Below are 22,806 nucleotides of genomic sequence, written 5' to 3'. Positions count from 1 at the left end.
CCTCTCTGCAGCTTCTCTCCTCCTGCTACCCCCCCAAAAACCCATCTCCATTGAGACTGTGTCAGCTCCCAAAAAGACAAAAAACAAACCAAAAACCAGCAATAAACAACTTAAACATAAAAAATCACAAAGAAAGAACAATACAGTATCCACATCTGAACCAAAGAGTAAAACAGTGAAATGTGGATTATTAAATATTAGGTCTCTCTCCTCCAAGTCTCTGTTAGTACATGACTTAATAATTGACCAACAAATCGATTTACTCTGCCTTACAGAAACCTGGTTGCAGCAGGATGATTATGTTAGTTTAAATGAATCAACACCCCCGAGTCATTCTAACTACCAGAAATCTCGAAGCACAAGCCGAGGGGGCGGTGTGGCAGCAATTTTTCACACCAGTCTTTTAATCAACCAAAGACCCAGACAGACTGTTTGAAAGCCTGATGCTTAGCCTTGTCCAACCCAGCTGTAAAACTCAGAAACCAGTCTTACTTGTTATCATCTATCGTCCACCTGGGCCTTACACAGAGTTTCTCTCTGATTTCTCAGACTTTTTATCTGATTTAGTGCTCAGCTCAGATAAAATAATTATTGTGAGTGATTTTAACATCCATGTAGATGCTAAAAATGACAGCCTCAACATCGCATTTAATCTGTTATTAGACTCAATTGGCTTCTGTCAAAATGTAAAAGAACCCACCCACCACTTTAATCACACTCTAGATCTTGTTTTAACATATGGCATAGAAACTGAACATTTAACAGTGTTTCCTGAAAACCCTCTGCTGTCTGATCATTTCCTGATAACATTTACATTTACAATAATTGATTACACAGCAGTGGAGAGTAGACTTTATCAAAGTAGATGTCTTTCTGAAAGTGCTGTAACTAAGTTTAAGAATATAATCCACCCACTGTTATCATCTTCAATGCCCTGTACCAACATAGAGCAGAGCAGCTATCTGAACGCTACTCCAACAGAGGTCGATTATCTTGTTAATAATTTTACCTCCTCACTACGTACAACTCTGGATACTGTAGCTCCGGTGAAAACTAAGGCCTCAAATCAGAAGTACCTGACTCCGTGGTATAATTCTCAAACACGTAGCCTAAAGCAGATAACTCGTAAGCTGGAGAGGAAATGGCGTGTCACAAATTTAGAGGATCATCATTTAGCCAGGAGAAATAGTTTGTTGCTTTATAAGAAAGCCCTCCGCAAAGCCAGAACATCTTACTATTCATCACTGATTGAAGAAAATAAGAACAACCCCAGGTTTCTCTTCAGCACTGTAGCCAGGCTGACAAACAGTCAGAGCTCTGTTGAGCCAACCATCCCTTTAACGTTAACTAGTAATGACTTCATGAACTTCTTCACAAATAAAATTTTTATCATTAGAGAAAAAATTACCAACAATCATCCCACAGATGTAATATTATCTACAGCTACTTTTAGTACCATTGATGTTAAGTTAGACTCTTTTTCTCCAATTGATCTTTCTGAGTTAACTTCAATAATTACTTCCTCCAAACCATCAACGTGTCTTTTAGACCCCATTCCTACAAAACTGCTCAAAGAAGTCCTGCCATTAATTAATTCTTCGATCTTAAATATGATCAACCTATCTCTAATAATCAGCTATGTACCACAGGCCTTCAAGGTGGCTGTAGTTAAACCTTTACTTAAAAAGCATCTCTAGACCCAGCAGTCTTAGCTAATTATAGGCTAATCTCCAACCTTCCTTTCATATCAAACATCCTTGAAAGAGTAGTTGTCAAACAGCTAACAGATCATCTGCAGAGGAATGGCTTATTTGAAGAGTTTCAGTCAGGTTTCAGAGCTCATCACAGCACAGAAACAGCTTTAGTGAAGGTTACAAATGATCTTCTTATGGACTCTGACAGTGGACTCATCTCTGTGCTTGTCCTGCTAGACCTCAGTGCTGCGTTCGATACTGTTGACCATAATATCCTATTAGAGCGATTGGAACATGCTGTAGGTATTACAGGTACTGCACTGCAGTGGTTTGTATCATATCTATCTAATAGACTCCAATTTGTTCAAGTAAATGGAGAGTCCTCTTCACACACTAAGGTCTATTATGGTGTTCCTCAGGGTTCAGTGCTAGGACCAATTCTATTTACATTATACATGCTTCCCTTAGGCAGCATCATTAGAAGACATAGCATAAATTTTCACTGCTATGCAGATGACACGCAGCTCTATCTATCCATGAAGCCAGGTAACACACACCAATTAGTTAAACTGCAGGAATGTCTTAAAGACATAAAGACCTGGATGGCCACTAACTTTCTGCTTCTTAATTCAGATAAAACTGAGGTTATTGTACTCGGCCCTGAAAATCTTAGAAATATGGTATCTAACCAGATTCTTACTCTGGATGGCATTACCTTGGCCTCCAGTAATGCCGTGAGGAACCTTGGAGTCATTTTTGACCAGGATATGTCCTTCAAGGCACATATTAAACAAATATGTAAGACCGCTTTCTTCCATTTGCGCAACATCTCTAAAATTAGAAATATCCTGTCTCAGAGTGATGCTGAAAAACTAGTTCATGCATTTATTACTTCCAGGCTGGACTACTGTAATTCTTTATTATCAGGATGTCCTAAAAACTCGCTGAAAAGTCTTCAGCTAATCCAAAATGCTGCAGCAAGAGTCCTGACAGGGACTAGGAAGAGAGAGCAGATTTCTCCTGTATTGGCTTCCCTTCATTGGCTTCCTGTTAAATCCAGAATTGAATTCAAAATTCTGCTCCTCACATACAAGGTCTTAAATAATCAGGCCCCATCTTATCTTAATGACCTTGTAGTACTATATCACCCTATTAGAGCACTTCGCTCTCGCACTGCAGGCTTACTTGTTGTTCCTAGAGTATTTAAAAGTAGAATGGGAGGCAGAGCCTTCAGTTTTCAGGCCCCTCTTCTGTGGAACCAGCTTCCAGTTTGGATTCAGGAGACAGACACTATCTCTACTTTCAAGATTAGGCTTAAAACTTTCCTTTTTGCTAAAGCATATAGTTAGGGCTGGACCAGGTGACCCTGAATGCTCCCTTAGTTATGCTGCAATAGACGTAGGCTGCCGGGGATTCCCATGATGCATTGAGCTTTTCCTTTCCAGTCACCTTTCTCACTCACTATGTGTTAATAGACCTCTCTGCATCGAATCATTTCTGTTATTAACCTCTGTCTCTCTTCCACAGCATGTCTTTATCCTGTTTTCCTTCTTTCACCCCAACCGGTAGCAGCAGATGGCCGCCCCGGAGGTTTCTTCCTGTTAAAAGGGAGTTTTTCCTTCCCACTGTTGCCAAAGTGCTTGCTCATAGGGGGTCATATGATTGTTGGGTTTTTCTGTATTTATTATTGTGCGATCTATTGTACTGATTATTATTATTATTATTATTATTGATTTGGCGCTATATAAATAAAATTGAATTGAATTGAATTCAAGGCACATCATTAAATCATAAGCAGAAAACACACAAAAGAGAGAAGGCTATAATGGGTGTACAAAGTTTAACTTGAGCGCATTATGTGAGGACATTTTGAGGGTCCTGCAGGAAGTTTTGAGTCTTATACATTTTATTGTATATCTGCATTTTGGTGATTTTTTTTTTTTCTGCATCTTTTTTGCATCAATATAGAGTAAAATTTCATTATGTAAAATGTCGACAAAAATTTGGAAAACCAACGAAGGTTCTTGAATAATTTGTATTGCTTACAAAAAAATATTAGTATTTAATATCTCACAGCACACACGGGCAGATTTGTTCCATGTTTGATAGAAATTTAATTTAGGAGAGACCTGCGTACAACAAAATTGAGACAGAACACTACATAATATAAACATATTATAAACACACTATACATGGTCACAAATTAAGAAAATTGTGTGCAAGAACAGATGCAAACAAACAAACTGGAACTTTAAATGTTCCAGTGAAATGTATAAGTATTTAAATCCTGTTTTTCAGGATTTAAATAAAGGATTGGTTTTCAATTGCCAGTCTTGGTAGCCGGGGATCAGTCCGCCAGGGCCTCCGCTCCTGGCCGCCGCCCAGCACACAATGCACCCGACCCCTACGGCACCTCCTGCGGGTGGTGGGCCTGCGGGAGGATGGGCCCATGTCCCCTTTTCGGCCTGTGCCAGGCCGGGCCCTATGGACTAAGGCCCGGCCACCGGACGCTCGCCCTCGGGCACCCTGCCCAGGCCTGGCTCCAGGGCGGGGCCCCGGTAACCCTGTCCCGGGCAGGGTAAACTGTTCCCTCGATGTTTTCTTCATAAGGGTCTTCTGAGGGTGAGAAGTTCAGCCATCCAGGAGGGGCTCAGAGTAGAGCCGCTGCTCCTCCACATCGAAAGGAGCCAGCTGAGGTGGTTCGGGCATCTTACAAGGATGCCTCCTGGGCGCCTCCTGGGTGAGGTGTTCCAGGCATGTCCCACCGGGAGGAGGCCCCAGGGCAGACCCAGGACACACTGGAAAGATTGGGCTGGCCTGGAAACGCCTTGGTATTCCCCCGGACAAGCTAGAGGAGGTGGCTGGGGAGAGGGAGGTCTGGGCTTCTCTGCTTAGGCTGCTGCCCCCGAGACCCGGCCCTGGATAAAGCGGAAGAAGATGGATGGATTGTTTTTCAAGTTCAGGGTGGATGTGAGGTACAGTACAGCTACAGCTGTTAAAGTGTTAAACTGGGACCTGATATTATAAGTACTGTGTTTAAATTCAATCATGGAGAAGAGTCACGTAGGGAGGGTGGCAGAAGAGCCCTGTAAATATTACAAAATGCTGCTCTATTCAACTCGCTATGAAGTAATGGTGAATAAGAAAATAATCATCTCTAATAAATCATAATGCACTGTGATACAAAGAATGAAGTGCCTTCAAGGTGAATGTACAAACATACAAATTGTCATGGTCCTGGGTGTGTGACCCAGTGAGTTGAACTGTTTATTATTTATTTCCTTGATGTTATTGTCGTCTGTGTTTTGGTTTTGTATTTCTAGGTCCAAGGTTTTGTTCCCTTTGCCCCTCATGTTACTCTGTGCTCCCTCTGTTCTGTGTCTAGTCATCCCTGCCTGTGTGTTCCCTCTGTTCCAGTGTAGTCAGGTCTCTGTGTAAAGCCTGCGTCTCAGAGTCTGTGTTTTTGCATGTGTGTTGAGTTTCCTGTTTTATTGTGAAGGTCCGTCTCTTATGTCAGTGTGTCTGGTTTTGCTTTCCCTTGTCTTGTCAGCTCTGATTTCTCCCAGCTGTGTTTCCCTCCTGTCTCCTATTCCCTGATTACTCCACTGTGTATATAAGCCCTGTGTTTCCTTCTCCACGCGTTTCCTCCCTGTGTCGGCTCCCTGAGTTTCTCCCTCCGTGTCTTCAGGTCTGTTTTGTTAGTTTTTCCCAGTTTAGAGTACACACACACACACACACACACACACACACACACACACACACACACACACACACACACACACACACACACACACACACACACACACTTTGATATTGTTTCTGTGAAGTGTGAAGAACATGGTGAAACCTTTGGAGACTACTGTGAGTTCTATCAGAAGGTTAATCATGAATCACTATGTGTTAATAGACATCGAATCATACTTATTACTAATCTCTCTGGGACGTGGCTGGATTCAGTGATGAACAGTGTTTTTGTTTGTTTTGTTTTTTTTCAGAGGTAGAGGTAATGGGTTAGCGATTCAAAGGGGCTTAAAGGTGAGTTTATTTTGAAGTAGTATATAGGAAGGGGGCTGCCCAATTGGTTGGTTTTGCTTCATTTGAGGAAGAAGATGAGGCAGTCTTCAGAGATTGGGTGGAAGTCGCTTATTAAACAGGGTTGAAGATCTGGATGGAATTTTGTCGATGAGAAGGTAAATTCTGAACAGCGTAAGAACCCGAAGAAGGCGAGCAGGAACATTGCTTCGAGTGTGACAGGAAGTAGTCACTGTACAGGGTGGGCCATTTATATGGATACACCATAATAACATTGGAATGGTTGGTGATATTAAAGTCCTGTTTGTGGCACATTAGTATATGTGAGGGGGCAAACTCCTCAAGATGGGTGGTGACCTTTTGTTTTTACAATAGGAAGAGGGTCATGTGACACATCAAACTTATTGGTAATGTCACAAGAAAAACAATGGTGTGCTTGGTTTCAACGTAACTTTATTCTTTCATGAGTTATTTACAAGTTTCTCTTTTCTTCACAGCCATTGACATGTCGAAGAGGTTAACACGTGAGGAGCGGATCGAAATTGTGTTGATATCTGGTGAACGCAGTAACCGGGTCATTGCAGCAGATTTCAATGCAAGACACCCTACGAGACCACCCATCTCCCAGCTACAGTTAGCAAACTGCTTGCTAAGTTTCGTGAAACTGGTTCAGTGTTGGATTTGCCAAAATGTGGACGCAAGAAAACTGTCACTGATGAAGAAACATCAGTGGCTGTCCTAGCTTCATTCAGCAAGAGCCCACAGCGTAGCACTCACCGCATGTCACTGGAGAGTGGCATTAGTCGAACATCCCTTAGGCGGATATTAGCTACTCACAAATGGCACCCTTACAAACTCCAGCTACTGCAGCATCTCAACGAGGATGACCCAGATCGGCGCACAGAATTTGCAGAATGGGCAAAACAAAAATTGGAACAGGACCCTCAGTTCACGCAGAAGATTTTGTTCAGTGATGAGGCAAACTTTTATGTGAATGGTGAAGTTAACAAACAAAACCACCGCTATTGGTCTGACACTAACCCACATTGGATGGATCCCTCCAAGACTGTTGGAACAACAAAAGTGATGGTTTGGTGTGGTATATGGGGTACAACGATAGTGGGTCCATTCTTCATCAATGGAAACCTCAAGGCCACTGGATATTTGAAATTGCTACATGATGATGTGTTTCCCTCTTTATGCACTGAAGCTGGCACGTTCCCTGAGTTTTTCCAGCAAGATGGTGCACCACCACATTATGGGTGCCAGGTCCGAGCATTCCTAGATGAACAGTTTCCTGGAAAGTGGATTGGTTGTCGTGGGCCAGTTGAATGGCCCCCAAGGTCTCCCGATCTGACCCCTGTTACGACCCGTCTAGGGCCAGGCCATAACATGAGCGAGGCACTCGCTTCCCCCCCAAGACCCAAGCAGCCACAGGAAACAAATCCATTCGTTATAGTGATTTATTTACAAAGTGATAAATAAAAGAGGAACAACAAAACGGGAGTGTCAACACTTCAGGGTGAGCCAAGGCCAAAATAATAAACAGAACAAATCTACACAAAACCCGCACCCCTGACCTTACCAAAACAAAGTCAAAAATAAAGACAGAGTCTGACCTCCTTAACTAATTCAAAACAGGAGAAAAAACGGGTGATCAAAAGAAACGGCAGCTCACCCCTACCCACTCCACTTCCAACACTTTCAAGCCACACTGCAGCCAACGGCTGCCACAGTTACGCTGCTGGGTAATGAGGAGAGACGCGAGGACCTCTCAAGCCGTAGCGCTCCAGCCTCCTTTTAATGGGCGGGTCCTCCAGCTGGAACCAGTCGCGTCGGGCCGGTGTATCCACGCACCAATCGGAGCCGAGCCCTGGCACAGCTGAATTAACATAAACAGATGTTACCTGCCCAGAACAAACACATGAAAATACAAGTTCGTAACACCCCCTTAGACTTTTATCTTTGGGGTCATCTGAAGGCAATTGTCTATGATGTGAAGATACGAGATGTGCAGCACCTGAAACTACGGATACTGGATGCCTGTGCTGGCATTTCTCCTGCGGTGTTGCTATCAGTGTGTGAAGAGTGGGAGAAGAGGGTTGCATTGACAATCCAACACAATGGGCAGCACACTGAACACATTTTATAAGTGGTCAGAAACTTGTAAATAACTCATGAAAGAATAAAGTTACGTTGAAACCAAGCACACCATTGTTTTTCTTGTGACATTACCAATAAGTTTGATGTGTCACATGGCCCTCTTCCTATTGAAAAAACAAACGTTGTATCCAAGATGGCCGACTTCTAAATGGCCACCATGGTCACCACCCATCTTGAGGAGTTTGCCCCCTCACATATACTAATGTGCCACAAACAGGACTTTAATATCACCAACCATTCCCATTTTATTACGGTGTATCCATATAAATGGCCCACCCTGTACTTCAGCCATAACGTAGAGATGCAGCGATATAGAACATACGAAGTTAGGGGTAAACGGCGTGGGGTTGCAGAGGGAGCCTGACGTTGGAGACCTTTGATGAGTAATGATGTCTGAGATGACGTAATAGTTGAGCAAGGTGAACGTGTGAGCATTTTGGCGAAGAAACTGAGGCCGCTGACGTACGTCTTTATCATGGGAATGCCCAGAAAATGGAAAGTGAAAGATACGAACCTAGACATGGTTGCAGTGTTGAATGGTGGAAAGGAAGCTTGAAGTGACTGTGGAACGAACAAAACATTTTCCAAGCGCTCCAATGGGTGGACAAGGTGCTTGCGCCAAGACTGTTTATTATAGCTTCTTAGGAGAGGCTGATGAGCTCTGCGATGCTAGGGTTTAGATCTCGAATGTCGTGGCTGAAAATGGAGGAACTGGTGTTAGAGGTGCCTCTGCATGAGGGGCCAAGGCTCTGAATATCTGGAGGGAGAATCGAGACGGAGTCAGCAATAACATGGCCTAGGATGTGTTCTGCTCTGATTAAGAACTGGTGGGTGACTGTTAGCCACATGAGCCAACGCATGAAGGGCATGATGGAAGGGGAATTGCTTCGGCCTTTGTTAATTATGTCAACTACGGTGAGGTTGTCTGAGTGAATGAGGATGGATCTTTTTGACTATTCTTGGACCACTCCTGGATATATTGGCGGAATTCAGGAGGCCGTGCTGAAGAGAACCACCTTCCGCCATAATAACTCCCAAAGCCGGCAGAAGGTGCAGCATCTGTGTAAAGTTTTCTCTACTGACAATGGAACGCCAACTTCGGAGCTGGCGGTGACGTGGTAGGGGATATAACTAGGAAATCGTTGAGAAGATGAACTAAAAATGGCAGCTTATGATTGTTGGAGAGGATCCAACATAGAGCTTTGGAGAGTTAGTCAAACAGCTTGGTGCTGCTTTTGCAACCAAAGATCAGCCTGACTGTGAAATAATAGGCATCCCTCCACTTGACTCCGAACAAGCACCAGAAATCAAGGTGAATTGGCAGGACCTTGAAAGCACTTGTGATGTCGACTTTTGAAAGCCATGTGCCTTTACCAGCAATTTTAACGAGGGAAATGGCATGGTTCACAGTGGCGTATTTGAGAGAAAAGTTGTCACTGGGAATGAGGCTATTAATACTGCTGTGAGGCGCAGATAAATCAATGGTGATGCGCTTTTTGCCTGAATATTTTCTGGTAGCGATGCCCAGTGGGCTGATGCAAAAGAGGGGAAAAGGTGGTTTAGGAAAGGGTCCGATCATTAAACCCTCCCTAACTTCTCTGGCGATGGTTTCCAGATCTTTGAGAGCTGACTGGAGGTTTTTACAAGTACAAGAAACTGATGGATGGGTAACAATCCCTGGATGGAAACCGTCTGAAAAACCATTTATCAAGAAGATGACAAAGTCTGGGTTGGGGTGATTTTTTTTTTTTTTAAGGCTTCTTTTAATGCCGGAATATGAATGGATGTTGAGACAGATAAAGCTAGTCATTGCTTGGGGGGGTTGTGGGGGCATACTGGGAAGGAATGACCGCCACTGCAAAAGGAGCAGGAGTGGAGACACTGACACATGAGGCAACCGGAATCGTTGAAATTATTGCAAATGGTGCAGCCTCCTAGGTCCATGATGGGTCTACCCTTCCTATCAGAACCTTTTGGCAAAGGCATACCAGGGATCGATGCTGTGCGTTTGGAAATATCTGGTGTAGAGGATGGGGCCAAACGGGTAAAAGCGGATGAGCGGCGTGAGGGCTGTGAATAATTTTGGGCTGTGATGATCAGTGTTGATCAAGTTACATGAAAAAAGTAATCAGTTACTAATTACTGATTACTTCCCCCAAAAAGTAATCCCGTTACTTTACTGATTACTTATTTTCAAAATTAATATTTAGTCACTTAGTTACTTTTTAAAAACACGATTTACAACCTGAATAGGTGATAAAGTGATAGATCTTTCAGCCCAATTCTACTTTTTCTGCATAATCCATCATACAAAATGTAATCAAATGGAAACGTCCCTTTTTAAAACTTTAAATCTTTTAACTTTATGCATCAAGCAAAAACTTAATTATATGCAACATTCTCTGACTGGAAGAAATTTGTTTAACATTTAAACCTATTTTCTGCACATTCCAGCATATAAAATAAAATATTTTTTTGTATTTACACTCACTCTTTCAAATAGATGAAAGTAAAACACAGCAGAAAATAAATAAAATCAAAGACTTGTCACAGTCTGGCGAGGGCAGACTGTATGAATTGCAACAAAGGACCCAAAATGCAGACTCCAAGGAACAGGGAGCAAAGCGTGAATGTTAACAAAAAGCGAGCCGTTTAATGAGGCTGGTAAAAGGTACAAACAAAAGGCAAGGCAAACTGAAGCAAAAATTAACACAAACCTAAACTGGGAAATCTAAACAAACAATAAGAAAAACCTGGGCAAGAAACTTTGAGGCGAGGCATAGCATGGAAAACATGGCGTGGACAACAGACGACCTGACAATGACACACTGAAAACAGAGGACTTAAATACACAGGAGGTGATTAGGGGAAGTGGGAACACATGGGGAAACAGCTGACACTGGTCTGACATAACGAGACAAAGGAAGCAAAGCTGACTACACTGACATAGGACACAGACCTTCAAAATAAAACAGGAAACATGAGACGCAGACATGACAATACAAACGCAGTAACGCAGCGTTCCTACGTGAAAGTAACGGTAATCTAATTACTGTTTTTGCAATAGTAATCCCTTACATTACTCGTTACTTGAAAAAAGTAATCAGATTACAGTAACGCGTTACAAGTAACGCGTTACTGCCCATCTCTGGTGATGATACAGGTGGAAGCAGGATGCGACGGAGTGCCCCAGAATGTTGATCTTGATTAAACTGTTGTAGGCGAGCAGCTGCCTGAGAAGTGAACTGGATGTGGTACCGTAGCGCGAGATCAAGTATTACAGTTAAGTAGGAATCGAGCTCTTGTCTTCGGGAGGGAAAGGTGGTGCAGAGAACATCTCTGTATAATGAAAATGCGAAAGCAAACTTGAGCGGAGTGAGCTCATTTTTTAAATAAACGGGTGCCAAACCATTTAAAGATTTTAAATACTAACAAACGAACTTTAAAACGCATCCTAAATTCGATTGGAAGCCAATGTAGAGAGGCCAAAACCGGAGTGATGTGGTCGAATTTTCTTCTGACAGTTAAAAATCGAGCTGCAGCATTTTGCACTAATTGTAAGCGTGACAAAGTGCCCAGCCCAGCCCCTATTAAAATAGAATTACAGTAATCCAGGCGTAATAAAAGCATGAATTACAGTGTCTAAGTTACGTTTGGAGAGAAAGGGCTTGACCTTCAATAGACGTCTGAGCTGGTAGAATGCTGATTTTACCACCCCGTTCACGTGGTCATCAAAGGTAAGTGCAGAATTGATCTTTACTCCAAGATTTGTGATTGAACTCTTCAAATGAGGGGTCAATCAGAATCAGAATCAGAATACTTTATTGATCCCTAGGGGAAATTATTTTGGTTACAGTGCTCCAGTATAAACATTAACAAGACAGACAATACACTAAGTAAGAAATAGACACAATATATACAATATATACATATTGATAAATAGCTGAATAAGAGGAAGAGCGTGTGCAAAAGGGTGTAGCTGTTGCAGTATACAGTGTGTTAGGTGGATGAGTTGTACAGGGAGATGGCCACAGGCAGGAATGACTTCCTGTGTCGTTCAGTGGTGCTTTTCGGTACTCTCAGTCTCTCACTGAACATGCTCCTGTGACTGACCAGCATGTCATGGAGTGGGTGGGAGGAATTATCCAACATTGTCTTTATCTTGGACAACATCCGCCTCTCTGACACCACCTTAAGGGAGTCCAGCTCCATCCCCACAACATTACTGGCCTTACGGATCAGTTTATTGAGTCTGTTAGCATCAGCGACCCTCAGCCTGCTCCCCCAGCATGCAACGGCGTAGAGGATTGCACTGGCCACAACAGACTCGTAGAAAATCCTCAGCATTGTCCGGCAGATGTTGAAGGACCTCAGTCGCCTCAAAAAATAGAGACGACTCTGGCCCTTTCTGTAAAGTGCTGTGGTGTTTTTAGCCCAGTCCAGTTTATTGGAAACAGCGAAATCAACATCTGGAGGGTCGGAAAATCGATTTGGGCCAAATAAAATGGTTTCTGTTTTACAATCGTTAAAATGTAAAAAATTTTTAGCCATCCATGACTTAACATCACTAAGACAGTTAAGGAGAGGTTGAATTGGGAAGGTATCCGCATGACTAAAAGGTAAGTAAAGCTGGCAGTCATCAGCATATAAATTAAATGACACTTTGTGTCTTCGGAAAATCACGCCAAGAGGGAGAAGATATAGTGAAAAAGTGGCCCAAGAATAGATCCCTGCGGCTGGGGTGACCGTGGCTCAAGAGTTGGGAGTTCGCCTTGTAATCGGAAGGTTGCCGGTTCGAGCCCCGGCTCGGACAGTCTCGGTCGTTGTGTCCTTGGGCAAGACACTTCACCCGTTGCCTACTGGTGGTGGTCAGAGGGCCCGGTGGCGCCAGTGTCCGGCAGCCTCGCCTCTGTCAGTGCGCCCCAGGGTGGCTGTGGCTACAATGTAGCTTGCCATCACCAGTGTGTGAATGTGTGTGTGAATGGGTGAATGACTGGATATGTAAAGCGCTTTGGGGTCCTTAGGGACTACAAAAGCGCTATATAAATACAGGCCATTTACCATTTACCACACTCCAACGCAGAGGGGCCACAGAGGATGAAGCCGACCCCAACATAACGCTAAAACTCCTGTCAGACAGGTATGATTGCAAGTCATGCAAGTTATGCAAGTCAGAAATTCCCACACAATGGTGAAGGTGGGAGATCAATAGATCATGATCCACTGTGTCGAAAGCAGCGGTCATGTCCAATAAGACCAGCACTGTATATTTACCACGATCAGTAGCTACCAAAACACCATTCATTACTCTTACAAGGGCTGTCTCCGTGTTGTGAAATGGCTTAAAACCTGATTGAAAAATTTCAGACAATTGGAAGTTGTTCAAGTAGTCCATCAGCTGAGTATAAACAATCCTTTCCAAGATCTTACTTAGAAAAGGAAACTTAGAGGCGGAAAGCTAACATGAGCAGGAAACATGCTTAGAAGGGTCGGCAATAGAAAGAGTTGGAGGTCTCAGGCTAGCAACCTTGTCCACAAATAAATTAATAAACTTATTGCACAAAGCCTTAGAGGACAGCAAGGAAGCATAGCCCTCAATATTAAGTACAGAATTTATAGTGTTATACAGAACATGAGGGCTATGTGAGCTGGCGGCAATAAGTTGAGAGAAGTAGGAGTGTTTGGCGACCTTCACTGCTCTCTGATAACCAGCTAGCTTTGAGGGCTTCCATTGAGACACAAAGCCTGTCTTTTTTCTACCGTCTTTCACATCTCCTACATTCTTTTCTAATCGCTTGGGTAAGATCAGTTAACCAGGGACTAGTCTTGGGCTTGCACTGCCTGAGTCTTAAAGGAGCAACAACATCGAGGACACATTTACAAGCAGAATCAAAATAAGAAAGTAAATCATCCGAGGTGGACAACTCAGGAGGATAGGACATGACTTGATCAAACAGTAAGGAAAACCGCTCGGCAGAATCTGAGACAAAAGCACGATAACAACGAACAGGAGCAGCCTGTTTAACAATAGAATTAAGATGAAGATTATCACATAAAATAGGCATATGGTCAGAGAATACAGGATCCTCAACAAGTACATTACAAATAGACCATACGATAAAACCAAGTCCAATGCGTGACCACATTTTTGAGTGGCACCTTTGACAGATTGATCAAAATTAAAAGAGTTCACTAAGTCCAGAAAGTCCTTGGCCAAGGGCTTCCCAGGGCAGCAAACGAATAGTTATGTCTATAACTTCTGTTCCCTGAAGGAGAGGAACGAGGTACAACACATAAGTATGGGATATCATGCCCTCGCGTGTCCTGGCTGAAGAAACCTTTATTCACGCCTTTAAGGCAGATGACGTGTGATGACACGCGCACGGCCCCGCCTGCACATATAGCCGCTGTCATCACAGTCATCCCTCAGTTCGATAGCCGCTCTTCACCGAGCCAAACTGCTCAGTGGGGCCACCTTGTGTTGTACCTCGTTCCTCTCCTTCAGGGAACAGAAGTTATAGACATAACTATTCGTTCCCTTTCAGTCGATTCACTCGGTACAACACATAAGTATGGGACATGTATACACGCCCCGCAGAGCAGCCACCGAACCGGAATCGGGCCACCACTTCCTTAGTGAGTGGTAGACCCAGCAGAAAGGACAGCATGAGCCACCGAAGGGGCTGTAACGTCCAACCGATAAAACTGCACAAAAGTGTGCGGTGATGCCCAACTAGCTGCCGCACAAATATCAGCTACAGGCACCCCTTTAAAAAGAGCCCATGAGGTTGCCATCCCCCTGGAGGAATGAGCTCTCACCCCGTGGGGCAAAGCAAGACCTCTGGTGCCGTATGCCAGTGAGATAGCTTCTATAATCCAGTGGGACAGCCTCTGTTTGGACAGAGCTCTACCTCTATTTGGATTAGCGAAGCAGACAAACAGCTGGTCACATAAACGTACATTCTGAGTACGCTCAATGTAGGTGCGTAGCACACGCACTGGACAAAGAGAATGCATCCTCCTCTGCTCCTCAGATGCAAAAGGAGGGGAGCAAAAGCTCAGCAACTCAAACTCCATTGAGCTATAAGATGCAGGCATGATCTTGGGAAAATAGGCAGCATTTGGACGCAATACGACCTTGTGGCCATCAGGAGAGAACTGTGTGCAGGAGGGATGCACAGACAGCGCATGAAGGTCACCCACTCGCTTTGCCGAAGCCAAAGCGAGAAGTAATGCAGTCCTATATGAAAGAAATTTCATATCCACAGACTCAATAGGTTCAAACGGGGGGCTACAAAGGGCCTCCAGCACCAAAGACAAGTCCCAAGCAGGGACACTGGACTTAAGCACGGGCCTCAGCCGGCGAACTCCTTTCAGAAAACGTATGGCGAGGGGATGTGCACCTAGTGTCACCCCGTCAAAGCCAATATGACAAGCAGATATAGCTGCTAAATAAACCGTAATTGTCGAAAATGAAAGGCCCTTATCCAGCAGCTCCTGCAGGAATGTCAAAACATCCACAATAGAGCACTGAAATGGGAGAGTGTGGCAGTCCTGGCACCGCTGCTCGAAGGCTCGCCATTTGTAAGCGTACAAGCCTCTAGTAGATGAGGCCCTAGCGCTCTGAATTGCCGCTATCACACTAGGTGGCAAACCCTTAGCAACCAAGTTTAACCTCTCAGCAGGTAAGCATGAAGGCGCCACAGATCTGGGCGCGGATGAAACACTTCTCCTCCCGCCTGAGAGAGGAGGTCCCTGCGGAGAGGAAGCTGCCAAGGACTCGCTGCTAGCAGGCTGATTATCTCTGCATACCACGACCTTGTGGGCCACCAAGGGGTCACTAGAATCAGAGAGAGGGAATGCCGACGCACTCTCTCTAGAACTGGAGATATCATTTCCACTGGGGGAAATGCATACAGGAGCACGTCTGGCCATTGGTGCACTTGCGCGTCCAAGCCCAAGGGTGCATCATGGTCAATCATGGAGAAGAACAGGGGGCAGTGAGTATTTACCCTGGAAGCAAAAAGATCTATTTGCGCCTTGCCAAACAGATCCCAGATCTGAGCCACTATTAAAGGGTGTAACCTCCATTCTCTCACCAGAGGACCCCCCCTGGAGAGAAGGTCCAGCCCCAGGTTCAGGTGGCCCGGAACATGGGTGGCTCTTAGAGACAGAAAATGAACACTGCACCATAACAGCAGAGAGCGAGACAGCTTCAACAGGGGAAGAGAGCGTGTTCCTCCCTGCCTGTTTATGTAAGACACCACTGTTGAATTGTCCGTCCTGACTAAGACATGCTGGCCCTGCAGGACTGGATGGAAATGTTTTAGAGCTAAGAACACTGCTAACAGCTCTAAGTGGTTGATGTGCAGCTCGCGCTGGGCTGCGGACCAGATCCCTCTCACTGATGCACCCTCGCACAGCGCTCCCCACCCTCTTAGGGAAGCATCTGTGGACACCAACTTGCGAAACAACACCCTCCCAATCCGAGAGCCCTGATGCAGCAGCCTGGGCTCCCTCCAAGGACGGAGAGCTAGCATGCAAGACGCGGTTAGCGGCAGCCTCCTCCGGGGATGACGCGATGCACACAAACGGTGAGAGAGTCCAGCGTTGAAACGCTCTCATTTTTAACAGTCCAAGTGGTACTACGGCGATCATAGATGCCATCATGCCCAACAAGCTTAATATCGTCTGGAAACGCAGTCTGCGTCCCAGCTGAAACTGAGCGAGGCAGCGATGAAACGCGGCCACTCTGTGCTCCGACAAACGTGTGCGGCTGGAAAGCGAGCATATTTCCAACCCGAGGAAAGAATCTGCTGACTCGGGATTAGCGAGCTCTTTTGAAAGTTCACAGAGAACCCCAGTGTCTGAAAGTGTGACAGAACCAGTGACAGCTGAGTCTCCGCCTGCTCTCTGGAGCAAGCTACGAGAGCCCAGTCATCTAGGTAGGCTAAGATGCGGATGCCTCTCTCTCTGAGGGGCGCTAGCGCTGCCTCGGCACATTTCGTAAAGGTGCGAGGACCGAGCGACAGCCCGAACGGCAGCACTAGGTATTCGTAGACTACGTCCTCGAATGCAAACCTCAAAAACTGCCTGTGTTTCGGGTCTGTAGCCACATGAAAATAAGCATCTGTTAGATCGATTGTTGCAAACCAATCTCCCGGGCCGACTGCATTCAAGAGCTGTCTGAGTGTTAGCATCTTGAACCTGTACGTTCGTAGATAAGTGTTCAAGACTCGCAGGTCGAGGATGGGACGAAGCCCTCCCCCTTTTTTCGGAACAACAAAATAACGGCTGTACCAACCTTTGTCTGTCTCCGAAGCGGGGACCACTCGTATTGCTCTTTTCTGCAATAGCGTCTTTATTTCCTCTCTGAGTATCATGGCCGCCTCGGTGTTGACAGTCGTGTTTACCACTCTCTGGAAACGAGGAGGCTTGACCCGGAACTGCAACCAGTAACCCATGGCAACGGTTCGCAGAAACCACAGAGAGGGGGCGCAAGCGCGCCACTGAGGGAAGTGAGCAGCCAGCCGGCTGACCTGCAGCACCGTCGGCGGGACGTTGTCGCCCCCCAGTGTGTCTGCAGGGGACTGCATCACCTGGCTGACCTGCCTCATTCTGCCCGCAGGCTGAACATTTGTGATTGTTTGAGAATAAACAACACTCTTTATTGATTGTAACATGGAAACATGTACATTCATACGTTTTGTTGGAGGCACCTTTTCTGGGGCACAACAATGAAAAACAGCGGGAACACTTGATGTGGTCACCTGAACATTTAACACACCTGAACAGGGAGTTACCTGAGGCATTTTGTGTGCAGGGGTTTTGTGCTTGGGAGACAGTGTTAGGAAAGTGCAGCGCCTTCTGGGGCTGACAACCTGAACAGAACTTAAGCGGCACCTCTTGGGCGGCAACAGAGGGGTAAAAACAGCGTCTCCCTGCTGCTGGACCCCTTCTCCACTCGAAACCACAGCTAGGAGGGCTGAGGCTTCTTCCTCCTGGGCGCCGGGTCCCGCCGGGGGCCCGAGGGTGGGCCTTTGCTCCAGGCCGACTGGCGTGGAGCTCGGGCCGGAGGATGTGCTCTCGCTGGCGGCACACCCACTTCAGCAGTGGGCGCCAGTCTCTTGCCAGTCGGCAGAGACTGGTTAGTCGGGCCTGTGAGAGCCAGCTGGCTGGCTCTCACAGCACATTGGACCGACAATGAGCTCTCCTGCTCATCCTCCGACAAACCATGGATGTCCAGGCCGATGTCCAGCACGTCATCGTCTTCCTGGGGAGCGCTGGCGGGCTTCAACCCAGGCTGAAGCCCGTCAGCGCTCCTGCATGGTTCCGGCTCGTCATCTGCTAACCCGTCAACATATTCCATGTGGTCAGCCCAGCTAATTGCGGGGACATCGACCGGAAAATCCTCGTCTTCGGACTCGGACGAAGCCGGGGCTCCAGACTCGGAAAGGAGAGGGTCATGCCGTGCGACAGCCGAGCGTCCCAGCACTTTTCCCACAAACGTCACCCGTCTTTCCAGGGTCGAGCGCCGGAGCTGGCGGAAAAACGCACAGGCTTCGGACTCCGTCAATGCTCCCCTAGCGTGGACGATCCCCAGGCAGACAGGGCAGGCATTGTGCTGGTCGCTGTCGTGCAAAGAGAAACCGCATCCCTGAGGACAGGGGCGAACAGAAGATTTCTGCTTTGCTCGCTTCGGTTTGGAGTCCATTCCAAAACGCAAAGCGAAACGCTGCACAGGAAAAACTTGAAATTAGCGCTCCGCGGGCAGCCTACACACCAACTGCGCGGTGGAGGCTAACACCAACAGGGGCAGTTAAGCTAAGTTCAAGTCGGCAGACAACGGAGCTAACTAGCAGCAGCTAGCTAGCTCAACTCAGCAGAGGTGTTCTCAGCGAGGTGAAGAGCGTAAGAACTGAGGGATGACTGTGATGACAGCGGCTATATGTGCAGGCGGGGCCGTGCGCGTGTCATCACACGTCATCTGCCTTAAAGGCGTGAATAAAGGTTTCTTCAGCCAGGACACGCGAGGGCGTGATATCCCATACTTATGTGTTGTACCGAGTGAATTGACTGAAAGGGAACATGTATATTAAAATCACCAAGCAGAAGGATCTGATCATAGCGTGAAGCACAGTCAGCAAGAAACTCTGAAAACTCAGCTAAGAACTCCTTATTATATTTAGGGGGTGATAAACAATCGCACACAGCAACAAGGGCGAGTGGCCCAGCTCACACAAACAGAGTTCAAAGCTGGTGTGGGGAGTCAATGGGGATAGCTGCTTAAAGTCAAAATGTGTCTTAAAAACAACAGCTAGTCCTCCTCCACGACCAGAGACTCTCGAAAGATTAAAAAAGGCACAGCCAGCCGGCAACAGCTCAGTGAAAGCACTTAACTCACCGGATGGAATCCAAGTTTCAGTCAGAAAAAGAAAATCCAGGGCATGGGAAGAGAAAAATTCTTTCAAAATAAAGGTCTTATTTGCCACAGATCTGACATTAATTAAACATAACCAGAGGGGAACTGGGTCGGAAACTTCCGAAGCAATAGCATCCAGATCCAACGGTCGAAGGTTAGTCTGGTCCACTCCGCGCCAACGCAGATGCCGAAAAGAAGGAGATTTTGCAGGACTCCTCTCGAAAGTTCCAACAACAGGAACCAGCCAGGGGTCCACCGGGTCCAAGGCATGCATTGGCACCAAGAGTCGCGGACAAGATCGACAAATGGAGCGAAGTTCATGTGGAAAAGGAGAAATCCAAATCCTCAGCTTGACGAGGCGGCCACTACGGTTACCCCGTCTCTTGCGTCGCTTCCGGGAATCTGGTGGCAGTGGTAAGGAGCGCCAGTGCGGTGGTGTTAATTCCAGATAGGGAGGCAGAAAGCCTTGGTTGTTGTTTCCAGGCCAATCTAAGATCTGCGTGGATAAACCTAATTCCAATAATGTCTGGCGATCATAAGACAATGTTGAGCTGACACGCTGCACAAAGTTAGCTAAGAACAATAAAATAAAACAAATAAAAAAGAGCGATAGACGGTTTGCCAAACACACAGGCGCCATCTTGACTCATAAATGAACAAAATGGGAAAGATTGGGCACATGTGCTCAGGGTGAACCTGCTTTCATCTGTGAGAAGCACAGGACACTGGCATTGGACCTGCCAATTCTGGTATTCTATGGCAAATGCCAAATGGGTTCCACAGCACCAGGCACCAAACATAGTGTCCACTATAAAATATTGGGCCCTCAGTGCTCCTCATGTAGTTCGTTTTTGATTGTTTGGTCAGAGACATTAACACCAGTGTCCTGATGGAGGTCATTTTGTAGATCTCGGGCTGTGTCCATCCTCTGCGCAAAAAGGAGCAGATAGAATAAAACAGAATAGAATAGCCCTTCATTGTCATTGTACATGTACAACAAAATGATGGGTGCTCCACACCAACTGTGCATGAATAACATGTAACTAGTGAGACAGCAGGAATAAATAACATAACAGGAGAAATGCATACAATCAAGAGGAATATATACAGAACAAAAGAAAGGCAAAGGCAATGGAAAATGCACCAACAGGAAGTAGTGCAAAACACCAAGGCCAATGATTTTTCAAGCACTAACAAGATGTATTAAAATGGAACATTTTAAAGCTAATATGAAAGTAGATCGTGTGTTTGGCTCCTGAACTCAGACTGTGGGCTGGTTCCACACGAGACAGCCTCCCACTCTGCTTTCTGAAACTAGGAACCACAAGGAACCTTCACTGTGGGAGTGAAATGCTTTTAGATATGATGAGGACGGATCAGTCAGGATTCTGTGTGAGAGCACAATTTTGTGTTGTGTATTTGTGTGTGTGTTTGTACGAATTGAAGAGAAGGTAATACACAATAAATATGATTTGTATTTATGCTTCCTGTTACAACTCTTCCTGTTACAACTCTTCCTGCAGCATATTGAATCATTATGTTAGAGATTCAGCTGGAGGCTTCGTGATACAGACAAATTATAAAAGTCTAGCATAACATTAACAAATGTGTATACTGCTTTTTCAGTAATATGGAAAAGAACTAGTAAAGAACTGATTTCCATATGTATTTCATGCTGCATGAATTTAAGACTTAACTATGAATCTAGCAAACATTCTTTGATATAAATATGGAGGGGGATATTGTTAAAACTATGTGCAAATGTAAGTTTGGAGTCTGTGCTGTGCTTGGGCTTTCACAAGACTGAATCAAAAGGTCAAAGGTTTATTTACAAATCTGGAGAATTTGTAGGGGAATACTAAGTTGGATGGCTGGCTGGGAGGTAGTTGAGTTGGAGATGAGGGGAGACAAGTCTGAAGTCTGGAGTAAGGAGCAGGAAAAAGGTTGGCAAGGTTCCAGTAGAGGGAAGCCGGAGGAGAGGAGTCCAGAGATGAGAGAGGAGACAGAGGCTGGAGTCAGGCAGAGCTGAAGAGCCAATTAGTGGCATGTATGAAAAGTGAGCTATTAAACTTAGCGAAACAGCTGAATACGTGACTGTAAGAACAGAGTCCACGATCTGGAGGCGTGATGCAGTTGGAACCAAGCATTTATGGCAGAGGGTGGTGAAGAGCAGCTGGCCTGACTTCCTGTGCACCTGACTCCACTCCTACGAACACACACACACACACACACACACACACACACACACACACACACACACACACACACACACACACACACACACACACACACACACACAGGGAGAGGAGAGTGGCTTATGAGTTTCCTTTCAGCATAAACAAATTCTGACTCAATGAGCCTGCGCTTTAACTCTGCAGAAGTGAAAGAAGCAGTCGTAGACACACATTTTTATATATGTGAGGTAAAGAACACATATTGTTTAAAAATAACTCCAAGGTTCCAGAGTACTACAGGCCATGTTAATGTCATCCAGAGCACATTTTTAATATGGCACTTGAGTTTACAGGGCAAATACAGTTACAGTAAGAGTCAGGCATTAAAGGGTCAAGTGTAACACATTCTTAAGTAGAGACAGAGTCTAACAGACATGTTAATGATATACTGTAGATGAAGTAAATATTGAAGTCAGCTCAGAAAAATCAATAAGAGACGAGCAGCAGTCCAATTTGATGATACATCAGTTACACATTCTTTAGAGATTGCACTTATTTTAATTTGTATTTGTAAACTGTATTAAGTCAGTAGTACTTAGAGCCAAAGGGTCATCAGCCTGGTTACAGTGCTCTTTGTTAAACATCATATTAATAACTGTATCTGTGATTCACACCTGTAAAACTTAATTTATTTCAATGTTTCAAAATCTGGGATCCTTTTGTTCTTTTCCCTCAATTCTGAATTGTAATTTGGCTAGTTTTTCAAGCTAGTTTAATTGATAGTGGAGCATCACTTCCTTTCCAGCTTTCACTGCTTTATGCTTGTCTATCAGCTTTGCTTCTTTTTTGCTTTCATTTCAGAATGACAGCAACATCAAGTGTTTCACGCAGCCAGGCTGTGACTCTATTAGCAGGGGAGTGACCTTGTGTGGGAGTAGAGCTGAGATAGCTGTCCTCTGTATGCACATGGGATTGAAGTAAAATAACAATGCAGTTACTCAATAAATTTGGTTACAGGGTTTTCATAGCAATAAATTGCCAGACAAAAGAGATATCGGGAGGAAATTATATTTTTACTTATTTTTACTTATTTTTACACAATGTGCATACACATTGTGTAAAATGATTAGCATAAAGAGAAATTGAACAAGAGGTGCTGTACATGAATCAAAGAAATGTGAGTAATTAAATGTCCTGAAAAACTCCAGAGTATGCCTGAACTAATTTTTTACAAGCATGAACATCATCATGTCAATAGTGTGTCTCGGATCTCCATTAACAGTTATACGCCAATCACATGGTGTCTTTTTAATTTGTATAC

At 45.1% G+C, this 22,806-nt stretch overlaps 1 protein-coding gene across 1 annotated transcript; it reads right to left on the bottom strand.

Moving 5' to 3' along the window:
* Positions 1-14,522: 14,522 nt before the first annotated feature.
* LOC135933796 (uncharacterized) lies at positions 14,523-15,824 on the bottom strand. The gene has a single exon (XM_065471977.1). It carries the CDS (start codon positions 15,822-15,824, stop codon positions 14,523-14,525), a length of 1,302 nt encoding a protein of 433 aa, XP_065328049.1.
* Between the last annotated feature and the right edge of the window lie 6,982 nt (positions 15,825-22,806).

This window comes from Pelmatolapia mariae, linkage group LG15 (genome assembly GCF_036321145.2).
Source record: "Pelmatolapia mariae isolate MD_Pm_ZW linkage group LG15, Pm_UMD_F_2, whole genome shotgun sequence".
NCBI lineage: Eukaryota > Metazoa > Chordata > Actinopteri > Cichliformes > Cichlidae > Pelmatolapia > Pelmatolapia mariae.
This window is presented reverse-complemented; position numbering and strand designations above follow the sequence as displayed.

What these genes read in the sequence shown, in the direction of transcription:
- LOC135933796 (XM_065471977.1), bottom strand. Translation starts at nt 15,824, where the DNA reads ATGGCCAGACGTGCTCCTGTATGCATTTCCCCCAGTGGAAATGATATC.